Raw genomic sequence first — 13,603 nt, forward strand, 5'->3', positions numbered from 1 at the left:
TCACCCTGTGGCATTCCCTGTTTCAGTTCCTCTGAACTCTGACTCTGTGATTTTATCTTTTTGCTTTTATTCCTCTGTATGCCCCCCGACACCTCCTTCATTTCCTCTTTATGATGTTTTCTCTCCTCTTTGCCTTTCTCCTCTTCTCCAGCCTACAAATGTGTATTACTAAGGACTTCTAGTGGCTAATGCTGGAAGTACCTCTCAGAAACACCCACAATGTAAACATGTGATCCATCCCAGTGCACCAGGAGGCAAAGTGTCTAGGAGAAAGAAAGAGCCTAGGGCAATAAATTGGTTTTTTTGACTACATGATACTATTTATTTCCATGTTTTATACTAAATCCAAATGGTTCTCTTGGCGAGTATAAGCAAAACCTATATTTTCGGTTAAGTCACTAAGTCATGTCCAACTTTGTGACCCCATGGACTGTAGCCCGCCAGGCTCCTCTGTCCTTGGGATTCTCCAGGCAAGAATACTGGAGTGGGTTGCCATGCCCTCCTCCAGGGGATCTTCCCAACCCAAGGATCAAACCCAGGTCTCCTGCATTGCAGGCAGATTCTTTACCATCTGAGCCACCAGGGAAGCCTGCAACCTCTATTACTCTGTGTATAATAAGCCTAATGTCTCTTTGTTTTTATGTTGACCTGGTAACTCACTTCAGGAACTGCAGTTTAAAACTTGACGTTTAATCTGTGAGTTGAAGCCGTAAGTGTGTGGATATAGTAGTATATTGCTTTGGTGTGAGGAGGGGTAGATGGAGTCATTCATGGTGGTGTAGGGGAGGCTTTCCATTGTGTGGAAATTCAGCTGAATGCCTGCGGATGGGTCGGGATGCTACTTACGGGGTTTGGTCTGAAATGTAGTACCTGAGAGATCCAGGCTGTAATTTTGGTCTGAAATGTAGTACCTGAGAGATCCAGGCTGTAGCTCAGGCAAGAGTTTTGTGAGAGGCACAGCCCCGCCCCGAGGTGCGTGTGGCCCTAGCTCTGCAGTGAACTTCATGACAGATCAGAGCGTACTGAGAAGCCAGAGAATCCTTGGCTTCCTGAATATGGACCCTGGGTCACTGTTAACTCAGAATTTGCTCCAGATTTATTACAGCACTTGGCACCTCTTCTCTGGCAAGAAACGATTGTTAAGAGAGGTGAGTGCAGTGTGGAGGCAGGCTTCTGTGGTGCCAAGAGCACCCTTCAGCTGAACGTGATAGATACTGAGAGTTTAACTCTGCTTCACAAGAAAATGGCATGATTTTTGAAATGCTCTTATACTCAGTTATAACCCCTGTTTTGAAAATATAAATTTATTTGAATTTGACAGCGGTACATTAGGGAACAATTTTAACCTAACACAATTTTAACGAATTTGTTTGTACTTGTGCGCTGTTTTGACCATGAGAAAACACTAGTGGGCACTCACACCGCAGCTCCGTGAGCAGAGCATGCACACGCCCCTGAGAGCCACCGGCTGCATCGGATCACTGCGTGCGTCCTGAGCCCCACCCCCAGTCCAGTTCATTCAGTCGTTCAGCACCCCTTGAACCGCAGCACGCCAGGCCTCCCTGTCCATCACCAACTCCCGGAGTCCACCCAAGCCCATGTCCATTGAGTCGGTGATGCCATCCAACCATCTCATCCTCTGTCGTCCCCTTCTCCTCCTGCCCTCCATCTTTCCCAGCATCAGGGTCTTTTCAGATGAGTCAGCTCTTCCTATCAGGTGGCCAAAGTATTGGAGTTTTCAGCTTCAGCATCAGTCCTTCCAATGAACACCCAACACTGATCTCCTTTAGGATGGACTGGTTGGATCTCCTTGCAGTCCAAGGGACTCTCAAGAGTCTTCTCCAACACCACAGTTCAAGAGCATCAATTCTTCGGTGCTCAGCTTTCTTCACAGTCCAACTCTCACATCCATACATGACCACTGGAAAAACCATCGCCTTGACTAGACGGACCTTTGTTGGCAAAGTCACGTGTCTGCTTTTCGATTCGCTGTCTAGGTTGGTCACAGCTTTCCTTCCCCCACATCTCAGTTCAAACCTCTCATCAGACCTCAGACCCCTCCTCGGGCCCCTCACAGAAACTCACAAGCTGCAGCCCTTGGGCCCGTCTCCGGGTCTTTCTGGAGGTCGGGTGCCGCTTGCCGCGCTGAGGGCCGTGGGTCCGCGCTCCGTACCTGCTTGGCGTGCGCGACGCAGTGTCTGCCCTTGCCCTTCCTAAGGTGTCGCTGCAGAATGGCGGGGTGTTCTGCCCCAGCCCCGTGTTGGCCACACGGCTTGTTTCTCGGTGCGTGGTTCTCAGGAGCGTGTCTGCCGCATTCCAGCACAGCCGGCCGTGCCGCGCCGGGACTGTCCAGAGTCACCCCTCAGCCGCGGCGAGCTCCGGACCCTGCGGACCTCCCGGAAGCCCCCTCCCAGCCGCCACCCGCTCAGCGGCCTTGTGCCGCCCAGCCCCGGCGCCGCCGCCCGCGGCTCTGCCACTGGTTCCCTCTGCGTATTAATCTGAGCAGCTCTGCAGCGTCGCCTGCTGTCTTCATTTATCTTTAAAATCCCCCTCAAAGATGAGTTCATTTCAGCCGCTACCTCCGTGCAGAACACTCGCAATTTTCCGACCCCTGAACCAAGCTTTCCCAGTTTCCCGCTGTTGCAGAACCTTAAAAGACCAGCCCCACCCCGTGCCCCCCCACCCCCTACCCCCCCGGAGCCCAGTGCACCGCCAGCTCCCCCAGCCAGTTGGTGCGGGACTCCACTTCCTGAGCGGGAGCTTCAGGAACGTGGGGCGCCACCACCATCAGGACGCGTGGCAGCCCTGGAAGCCCGGCAGGGTCGCCCTCTGGGTCTCTGCTCTTCCTTCTGGGCCCCGGGCGCGCCGACGCTGGCGCCGCCCTGCCCCTCCACACCCTCCGCAGCTCTCTCCAGCCCGCCTCTCTTGCCCACCCCTTTCACACCCCACCCCACCCCTTCCGTGCCCTTTGTTCACAGCCTGAAGTTCTGCCCTGATCACAGCACACCTCAGCTTAGAGGTGTGACCCCGTGTTCCCCCAGGCTGGCCCCTTTCTCGCCACGCCCCGCGCCTGCCTCCAAGGCGAGGGGAGTGTCTGCTGACCCTGGTGAGGCTGCCCGTGGGTCTCCGACCTGCCCACTCCCGTCCCGCCCCCGGGGGCGTGCACCAGCCGTGTTCCTCTGTGCTGCTCGGCTGACAATCCAGTAATGCCTTCCGTCTGCCAGAGTTCTTTCCCTTTCCTTTAAATTTTATTTTTTAATTGAAGTATAGTTGACTTTTTTTTTTGTTTGTTTTTTTGCCTCTTCATACCCTCCATGGGCAAGAATAGTGGTAGGGGCTGCCATTTCCTTCTCCAGTGGACCACGTTTTGTCAGAACTCTTCAGTATGGCCTGTCCGTCTTGGGGGGCCCTGCGTGGCACGCAAGCCCCTTTGACTCAATGGATCGTGACTCAGTGGACATGAATATGAGCAAAGTCCAGGAGACGGGGGAGGACAGAGCAGCCTGGCCTGCTGCAGTCCACGGGGTCGCAAAGAGCAGGACACAGCTTAGCGACGGAACAATAGCAGCAGCATGGTTGGTTTACAGTGTTGTGTCAGCTTGAGGTGCATAGCAAAGTGGTCCAGTCACACATATGTACAGCTACATGTATTCAGTTACACATTTATACACATTCTGTTTTAGATTCTTTTCCATTATAGCTTATTATAAGATGTTGGGTATAACTCGCTGAGCTACACAGTAGGTCCTTGATGGTTGTTTATTTTATATATGATAGTGTGTGTGTGTGCTTGTCTCCTCCACCTCTCCCTGTTGGTAACTGTAAACTTGTTTTCCATGTCTGTGGGTCTGTTTCTGTTTTGTATAGAAGTTCATCTGTATCGTGTTTTTTGATTCCGCTTATCAGTGGTATCATTTCATATTTGTCCTTGTCTGGCAGAGTTCTTTCTCGTTTTTCTGATAGAGGGTTTTTTCCCAATGGTTTTCTGTAGTGTGCGTAGTGAAAACGTGGAAGTCAAGCTTCACAGGGAAACTAGGGCAAGTCCCTTTGGAAACGGTTTGCTGTTTGGAAAGTGTTTTCGCAGTGAGCTCGCTGGATGGGGTGATGAGCCGGGCCCTGGGTGGTGTCCCCCACTGTCCCGCCGTGTGAGGTGAGCTGGCTGCTGGGCAGAGAACCCACAGCCTCGTGAATTTTGTGGCCTGGTGCAGATGTGTGATTTTCGTATTCTGTTCAAGTATTAAAAAGCCACGTTGTGATTTCCAACAAGAACTTCATAAATGGTGTCTTTGCCATCAGTTCAACCGTGTGGCGTTTTGCTATACTTGGAAGCTTTCGTGAAAGATCACATTACCCTCTGCATTTCAGTTTAGAAGTCCTGGGTCCCAGAGTTCCCACATTTGATTTGAAAATTCTTCACCTGCACAGTAATATTTATTGTAAAGTGATAAGGAGAAAAGTAGTGTTGTTAACTCAGAGAGGACATTACTTTCAAGAATACACACACACACACACAAAACCTGCTGGAGCGGAAAGACTCCTGAGGGAGTTTCGCTCTCAGCGGTGGGTTGAGTCATCCGTCCAGGGAGCACAAGGGTGGCGGTCCTCTCGTGGCGCTGAGCCTCTCGTGGCGCTGAGCGTAGAGACTGCCGCAGGGTAACCGGGATGGGTGGGAATAGCTGCTGTGGACTGAACTGGTTTGTCTCCTGCAGACCTTGGCCCTCGGTTCAGGCGTGCCGTATGGTTAGCCGTCCCTGGGGTCCTGAGAGGGGTCCACTTGGTCCACGCCTCCTGGGGGCGTCCCTGAGCTGCTCCTGCCGCCGGGGCACCCTTGTCCTCCGAGGACAGCCATGGGGCTCTGGGGTGTGGGGTGATGGGGCAGCGGTGGGCGGCATATCGCTCGTGCCAGCTCACTGACGAGTTTGCGAATGACGGCCAGCTGTTAACGTTTGAGAGGTGGAGACAGGTACCTGCTGTGTGTCACGTGGTCACAGGGTCTGTGTCACAGAACCCCCGCTTTATGCTGGGTGGTCATTCTCCTTCGCAGCAGCCCTAGCCCTTCTCTGACTCTGCGTCTTCACTGGAAGCAGCTGCAGCGTCCTTGTGTCAGGACGGGGTGGGTGCAGGAGGGCTCGGGAGGAAGTGTCCGAGATCTGAAACTGTCGGCCGGCTCGAGGGGAGGGGAGTCTAGGGCTCAGAAGACGTCAGCGCTGTGGCCGTGGGGCTGCTGGCACCACAGAGTCAACGTTGCTAGCAAGGTTCTTTTGTAATCATCAAAATATGGGTCCCTGGGGTGAAAGGAGATTTGGGGTCTTGTCCAAAATCTGACATAAAGTCCTTACAAAAAAGCATAGATTTGCTTATTCTGAAAACAGGATGTTCTTACTTAGATGCAAATTATAAACAGAAAGTAAGCAAGTGGTCTACAGTAATATAGTAATATAGAATATATTAATTGGTAATAGTTCTTCTCATAACTATATTTAAAAACAGAGATGTTTGCCTGATACTAACATGAGGAGTTAACTTTCAAAACAAGGCATTTTTATGAAAGGCATTCCTGATTTCTTTTCAATTTAATAAAATGTGAATTTTAATTTGTACTTTGAGTTTAGTTGAAACTGCCTACTTTTCATCTGCCTGAGTCCTGTCCTGAAACCTTATCTTGAGGTTGACTTATGAAGTGGGTTTCTGGGCTATGTTAAATCTATAGATTTTCCTAACACATTAGTTCCAGAAATTCAGGAGGTACTCGTAACTGGACATTAATATAGAATCCACTGTATTTAGTCGCTCAGTTGTGTCCGACTCTGAACCCACGGACTGTAGCCCTACAAGACTCCTCTGTCCACGGAACTCTCCAGGCAAGATTTTGAGTGGGTTGCCCTTTCCTGCTCCCGGGGATCTTCCCAAACCAGGAATCGAACTCGGGTCTCTTGAGTCTCCTGCATGGGCAAGGGGCATTCTTTACCACTGGCGCCACCTGGGAAGCCCTTAACAGCACTGTAGAAGCATCTTGCGCCTTGTAAACACTACGAGGGTCCATGTGGTAAGTCACTCAGGCTGGCAGCTGGGGGTCTGATGTCAGCGCTGAGACTTAACACCTGTGCATTTAAGGAGTGTTGGTGAATGTATTGGCATTAATGCAAATCATGGTTATAAAACCAGTCACTCTACCGGGCCTTGCATTATGGTGATATATTAATGTAATATATGCAGAGAAAATTAGATAACTGAAAGCAGTTTTTCCCTTCAGCTCATCCCTGATGTCACGCCCCATCTATTTGCTTTTGTCTAGCCTGAGATGCGTATTCTATTGGTTTCACATTACGCATAAATGACTTCTGTTTTTTAATAATGAATTGATAAGTGGAGCTCAGGAAATTGTTTACCGATGTCCTTAAGAAAATAGCTTCGCAAAGTGCTTTGTAGAAACGTTATTTAAACCACACTCATGGGCCCACATCAGGATGGAGGTGATGTCTGTCCCGTGTGTAGCCTGTTGGGAGGCCGAGCGTCCCCTGCCTCTGGCCCCTGTCCTGGTTGGGGTGCGCTCTCCTCTCGGGCAGCTCTGCTTGTGGTCAGGAGCCGGCGTGGTACCGTGGGCGCCCCAGAGGCCCCGAGTCACGCACGATATCTGTGCCCCAGCCCTTAGTTACGGCCTTTGCCCGCACGCCAGGCGGCCTTGGGAAAGCGGCTTTGCTCTGGAGTCCTCCAAGTTCACATCCGTGGAACCAGTGCCACCGCCCGCCTCCCGTGGGCCTGGCGAGATGAAGAGGGCCGGTAGGTCCCCGGGGCCAGGGAGGCGTGGACACGCTCACTCTGACTCGCTCAGCGGGCACTCAGACCATCAATAACGGCGGCGTTGCAGCCTGGCGGACCCGGCCTGAGGGTGGTCCTGCCCCGAGCTCATGACGCCCCACGCGTCCCCGCCTCGCCCTCAGCGCCTCTGGGCAGAGTTGTCAGCCAAGTGGGAGCCAGACCTCGGCCCGCCAGGCAGGCGGGTGGGAAGGCCAGCCCGGCCCAGCCCTCCCGGCCCCAGGCCCTCCCAGGAGCCGGAGGCCCGAGAGCGTTCGTGGAGTCATGCCGCTGCAAAATGGGCCAAACCGGCAGTTCCTCCTCCCCAGGGGGATGCTGAGTTCACTCTGTGACAGGTGGGGCAAGGGAGTCGCCCCCGCTGAGGCCTGGGGGCTTTCTTCCCTCCCATGTCTGGGCTCTGCTGACTGGTGACCCCGTCTCCTGGGCCGGTCCCCGTGGAGCCCCGCTGCTCTGCGCCGCACTCGGTGATGGGGCTGCCCTGCCTCCTCCTGGTGCCTGCCTCCCTTCCCTGGGCTGTTGGCCACCTTCGTGGTGTAGATGCTGCGTGCAGCTCAGGGGCCGCTCCGTCCCCAGGTACTGGGAGGAGGACTTGGTGCCGAGCCAGCCCATGCCATGCTCTGCCTCAGGGGTCTCGGTGTCGGCCCGGGAGCACGTGGGCAGCGGCGGTAGACCTCGGCTCTGTGAGTACCATCTGCTTGGGGCTCCGAGCCTCCTGCCCTTCACGCTCGCTCAGCACCCTCAGGGTCCCCCTTGGGGAGCTTCAGGGCCTCGTCGTCCCCAGGGCAGAGGACGGGTCCTCCCGCGTCACAGAGCTCGGGCAGGGGGTGCTGTCTCCAGCTCCTCGAGGTGGAGCGTGTGCTTCTGAAGCCCTGCTGTGTCTTTTGCACTACAAGGTGCAGCACCTTTGGCGATACCTGAAACTGGAAGATGCTTCTAAGAATAAAAATGTGAGCTGTTGTTGCTCTGAGCCTTGTCACAGCAGGATTTGCAAACAAAGCTAGTATCAGTGAGCGCAGGACAGGAAGGCCTGCTCATTCTGCTAACCTGGGGCCTCTGGAGGTGCCTGGCCCCCAGGTGGGAGGGGAGCCCCCGGGGACATTGCTGTCTGCAGGCTCCAGCCACAAGCCTCCCCTACTCTGATGCCCGCATTATTGTGAATCCTCATCATGCCTTTCATTAAACTCAGCTTGCAGGTGGGAAATAAACTATGGCTTGCCACATTTATGGTCTCACGCTCGGTGACGAAGCCAAGGAACCCACGTGAAGCTGCGCCTGTCCTGCACCCCCGCTCCCCCGGCGCGGACCTCTGGTGACCACCTTCCCGCACAGGCTGCCTGGAGGCCTGAGTCTTCCCTCGAGGCTGTTACCACTCCGGCACTGCCCACTTGTCTCATGGCCAGGTGCCTTTCGTTGCTTTTTTCCTCTCAGCTTGAATGAGGGAGGCACGATTGGCCAGTTCTTTGACACTGAGCTGGGACAGCCAGCATCCTTGCTGGAAGTCGTCCTGGCTTCTTGGTGTCTCTTATTTGGCTCGACATCAAAGCTGAGAAAGGTTACTGATGATGGTCTGAACCTTTTCAGTATGCAAATTGTGGAATGGTACAAATGACTTTCCATCGGTATCATCGAGTTCTGAACTATTCGTTTTTGTCACTGCCTGTTCAGTATGTCACGCTGCAAAGTAGAATATTTTAATTTACAGAAATGACTCAGATCTTGAAGAGCAAGTGTGGAAAGACTGAATTCCTAAGCGGGAGGCCTGCCATGGGGCTGTAGACTTCCTGCAGACAGCGACTGGGTCCTTTAGGTTGCAGGCCCCAGTGTGCGTTCAAGGGCTGCCCCTAGGGAGCCTCACAGGTAATGAATGAAGGCCTGAATGAACACCTGCTTTGACCTTCAGACTTCACAGTGTTTACTGTTATTTTCTTAGAACAGTGGAAGTCGATAAATGCTGTGTGACTCACTTTAAGAATCTGGTGTACTTCTTAAGAGGCATGTTGATTATGCTTTAGTTTAAATAAGTACAACTAATAAAATATGGTGCTCTTCAAGTTATATAAATAATCCAACCTACATACATTTAGTTTCTATAAAATAATTACTGTGGCAGCCGGCGATAAGTACTATAAAGCAAAACTAGGCAGAATTTAAGGAATGGAAAATGTTGGAGTGGTGTTTGTTATATAAAGTAAAATGGCCATGCAGCAGAGATGAGTAATATTATCCCATGAAATATTTGGACATTTAAATACAAAAAGCTAATAATCAACTGGGACCTACTATATAGCACAGAGAAGCAAACTCAGTATTCCGTAATAACCTGTATAGGAAAGGAAGCAGAAAAAGAATGGATATATGTATAACTGAATCACTTAGCTGTCCATCTAAAACTAATACAACATGTAGGTCAGCTATGCTCCACTATGAAATGAAAATTAAATTTAAAAGGATAAATACAAAGAGCGAGCGTCTACCCTTAAGGCGAGGATTATAACTGTACCTATTTGACTCATGGGCACTGAATCTGGCCTTCCGATTTTCATAGCAGTTTCAGAGCCAAAAAGTTTACTTCAGACAGATCTTTTCCCAACACTTTGGTGAGTAAAATAATGGGTCAGCTGCACCCTGTTCCTTTTTCTTAATTCAGACACAGCTCCTAAAACAAGCACTTGCATTGTGGAACAGGGGCTCAACGCTGGAATTCTAAAATCACTCATAGGCACATTGCAAACACTGGTCTGGGTGACGGCGTTCCTGATGCACCACGTAAATGCTGGTTTCGATCCTCATCGGAAGTTTGGAACCGCTTCTCAAACAGAGGCATCTCGGGTGAAGTGAGTGAGGCATTTGGGCGCTGCAGCTTCCCATAAGGTGATGAGGTTTTACCAGGAAGGACGGATCGGATGTGCACCCATGTCCATTTCTTTTCATACTGAAAGGGACTCAGTTCGGTGCTGGCTCGAGGGTCGCGTCCAGTGTGAGCACCTTGGGGACACATTCCTCACAGTCTGGTCTGGGCGCTTGTGTAGCGAGGTGTGACTTGATCGGTTTCCCTGTGAACCTGAGTGGGATGTCAGGTGGGGGGGGCGTGTGGCCACGTTCGCTCGGCCAGGCCGGGGGGAGCGCCTGGCCCCAGCAGGGACCCTCCTGCAGCCAGCTGTCCGTGTGACCGCCTGTCCGGGTGTTTCCCTTCCAGATGATCCAGTCTCTCAAAGCGCTGGTCGAGAATGCAGATGCTGTGTATGAGAAGATCGTGCACTGTCAGAAGGCAGGTGAGTGAGAATCTCTTTCTTTCCCTCAACGTTAGTTGCATCGTCTATTTTGCCCCGAAGCTATTTCATCTTTTTGATAACTATATTTTTTAAAAAAATCAGATATAAAAATTGTTTTTTCATGGCTAAAGAAAACACTAATTCCTTGGTTCTCAAGGAATTCCTTGGTTCCTTGGTTCTGCATAACAGACTTACATGGGATGTGGGGGGTATGGGGAGAGCTTTTAAAGCATGTTGGTGTGGTCTGGGGCATGGCTTAAGAGTCCACGGCTGGCAAAGCATTCTAACCTGCCACTCAGATTGAGACCCGAGCACTCATCTGTTCCTCCTGCGTGTTCTCTGAGCCGCCACCCCCACCAGCCACGACTTCATAGCAGACGCAGGGCAAGAGAGACCGGGCACAGAAGAAATGAGTTCTTAGCAAGGAGAATGGATCCCAGTTACTGCCTCTTGAAACTGTTAATGCACTGGCATTTCCACACGCTGATGGATTCCTTTATTTCACAACCAAATGTTACGCTGGATTATAAAATTCTGCTGATGTAAACAACCATCTCATTAATTTTAGCTATGATAAAACCAAAAGGTCAAGTGTTCCGCATTATGGTACGAATAGGCAGAATGGACTTCTTTCGATTTTCAAATTTTGAGTGTCAATATGGAGAATATTCATAATTCATAAATAAGGAAACTATCCTTAATTTCTTGGGGTTTTGGTTGCTGATCTTTCAAATCAAGAGACCATAACTATTACCTGGCCTTAAAAAAGTCATCTCTCATTTCAGAAATGAACTCTTTTAAAATCGATTAAAGGCAAAGATAAGTGGGACAATTTCTCTTTTGATGTTTATTGAAGAATATGGACATTGGACGAAAGTCCTCATCTTGTTAGCAAAACATCATTATATTAACAAAGTAATCTTTTTACGCCTAGTCCTTTGTGAAACACCACAACTAAAGCAAGTTGCGACAGTTACCATATAATAATTACCATTTTTATCATGCTACTGCCCTCCATAAAAATCATCAAATCTAAAGTTCTGACCGAACTTCTAAGTTCCTATGCACGGTCACTGCTGACTGGCCCATTTACTTTGCCAATCTTTTATGTAAAAATTATCAATTCAATCATCTGTTCATTTAATAAATGTGTTTTGAACTTGTACTGTGCATAAGGTACTTGTAAGACCTATTACATACCAAAATATTAAAAAACAAGATTTTTGTTTTCTAGAACCTTCAGATCAAACAGGAAGTATGAAAGTAAGCACGCAGTCAGATACAGTCCTTGGCGTGTGTGACCCTGGGCTTGGCTGGGGTGGCCGTGGGGGACCCTGGTGTCTGAGTGGAAGGGGAGACATTGAGCCTTTAGTGATGATCACGGTGGCTGGTGCAGAGGGCCACTGCGGGCAGGCCTGCAGGAAGGGGCAGGTACGGGTTGGTGGTCCAGCCAGGCTCTGTCTGCTCCCCTGTGTGTTTCCACGCCGACCCCACAAGTCAGGGCCTCTGCCCCCTCCCGTCAGCCTGTCCTCGTCTTCCTGTGGCCTCAGCCGTCTCCCACGAGGGCTTTCCAGGGCTTGGGTCATGGACCTGTTTTGTTCAGCTCCTCAGACGTGTCTGGTTCAGCTGACGAGCCTCTTCCATCACTGCCTCTTCTGCTAATGTGTCCTGTCTTCCGAACCGGGCAGTGACCTGCGCACCAGGCTTGCAGGCTGGGTGACTCTTTTCACCCCTGACCTCTGCTTTAACATCTGTGCGGTGGAGTCGCTCAGATAGAAACTGGCTAAATGTGACTTGGCTTTCATGAAGTATTCGATTCTATTAAATGCACGTACTGCTATGAGAATTGTGGACTGTTAGCATCTGAAACTACATTTACTGGGGAAAAAGGAGCTGGTTATTCATTTAACAATCTGAGTTATTGGCAGGTCTTTGCAACTTCATTGGCTTATGACATTTGATGATGTTTGGCATCGTGCAGCCTTATATTGTTTTTCTGTTTGGTTTTAGTAAGGGATATATTTGCTTGTATTTAAAAAGCTGTGGAGTCTTGCCTGTTAAGGGTTTTGCTTTGGGTGGGGGTGCGGATACCCAATGTAATGGTCTGAGCTGCTCTGGGTTGAAAGCCCTTCAGAGTCACGTCCAATCATCACTTGGTTTCACAATTACTGCCGGCCGCCTACGTGGGCCTTCTGTTATCCCAAGTGCTTATTTTAGAGCCCCGGAACCTTTGCTTCTCGTGTTTACAGTTATCGTAAGGCAGACCATTCTTAGTCATCTGAAGAGTTGCTAGTCTGTACTGGGCTCAAAAATATTTGCATAAGATTTTACTTTTGGTAAGTAATTATTCTTCTGCTCCCAGAGCTTTAATCTTGCAATGAGAAAGTGAAGATTAGGTCTCCAAAGTGCTACAAGAGAGGATTGTTCTAGAAGTATTCCAGACTTTTAAACACAAACCTTTGTGTAAATAGTTAAGTGAGAATAAAGACTTGCAAACCCACCTCTTATGGGTATGCACCCAGTTAAACTGCACCCAGTATGGACAGGTTCTGACTCCCCGCTGTGTAACTGATGTTTCAGAGCTAGAAACGTGTCTACTGATGCTGTCACTGGGAAGAGGGACTGAGGCTGGGGAGGAACCCTGGGAAGGGAAGACCCACAGCCAGCGTTGGGTCAGGGACCTGCATGCCAAGCAGTGACCGGGAGGAACCAAGGGAGAGTGGTGGGGACAGCCAGGCGGCGACCGTTGGGGCTCCTGAAGAGCCCGCTCTTGAAGGAAGAGAGTATGGCAGCACGGACGTTTAGAGGATTAAAGAGAAAGTGAAGTCGTTCAGTCGTGTCTGACTCTTTGTGACCCCGTGGACTGTAGCCCACCAGGCTCCTCCCTCCATGGGATTCTCCAGGCAAGAGTACTGGAGTGGGTTGCCATTTCCTTCTCCAGAGGATCTTCCCCACCCAGCGACCGAACCTGGGTCTCCTGCATTGCAAGCAGATGCTTTTACCATCTGAGCCACGAGGATTAAAGGGAAATCTTAAAAAGAAACTATGTTCCTAGGAATGTGGAAGATCCAGTGAAGAGGCAAAGAGTGAGTATGAAAGTCGCCCAGTTGTGTCCGATTCTTTGCAACCCCATCAATTGTATAGTCCCTGGAATTCTCCAGGCCAGAGTACTGGAGTGGGTAGCCTTTCCCTTCTCCAGGGGATCTTCCCAACCCAGGGATCAAACCCAGGTCTCCCGCATTGCAGGTGGATTCTTTACCAGCTGAGCCACCAGGGAAGCCCAAGAATCCTGGAGTGGGTAGCCTATCCCTTCTCCAGGGCAGGCAAAGATGACGATGCTAAAAGATGCACCTGGGATGAAGGATGCAGGAAGTGAGGAGGGCAGGCGTCAAGTGTAGCCGTGAAACGCTTGACCCTAGAAAGTGGGAGACGCGCCCTTCTGCGATGATGCAGAGCTGTGCTGTGGAGCCTTGTGGAGGGGAGGGGTGTCTTCCCCTGAAAAGGGGGGACACAGC

The 13,603-nt window shown here is 50.7% G+C and overlaps 1 protein-coding gene across 1 annotated transcript in view; it reads left to right on the forward strand.

The window, feature by feature from the left end:
- The window catches only part of PLCL2 (phospholipase C like 2), a 218,020-nt gene that overhangs the window by 149,024 nt on the left and 55,393 nt on the right, over window positions 1-13,603 (forward strand). The window contains exon 4 of the mRNA XM_068981490.1: window positions 10,013-10,088. Coding sequence (XP_068837591.1) covers window positions 10,013-10,088 — 76 coding nt within the window. The remainder of the gene's footprint in view (window positions 1-10,012; window positions 10,089-13,603) is intronic.

The sequence above is a fragment of the Capricornis sumatraensis genome, chromosome 1 (genome assembly GCF_032405125.1).
Source record: "Capricornis sumatraensis isolate serow.1 chromosome 1, serow.2, whole genome shotgun sequence".
NCBI lineage: Eukaryota > Metazoa > Chordata > Mammalia > Artiodactyla > Bovidae > Capricornis > Capricornis sumatraensis.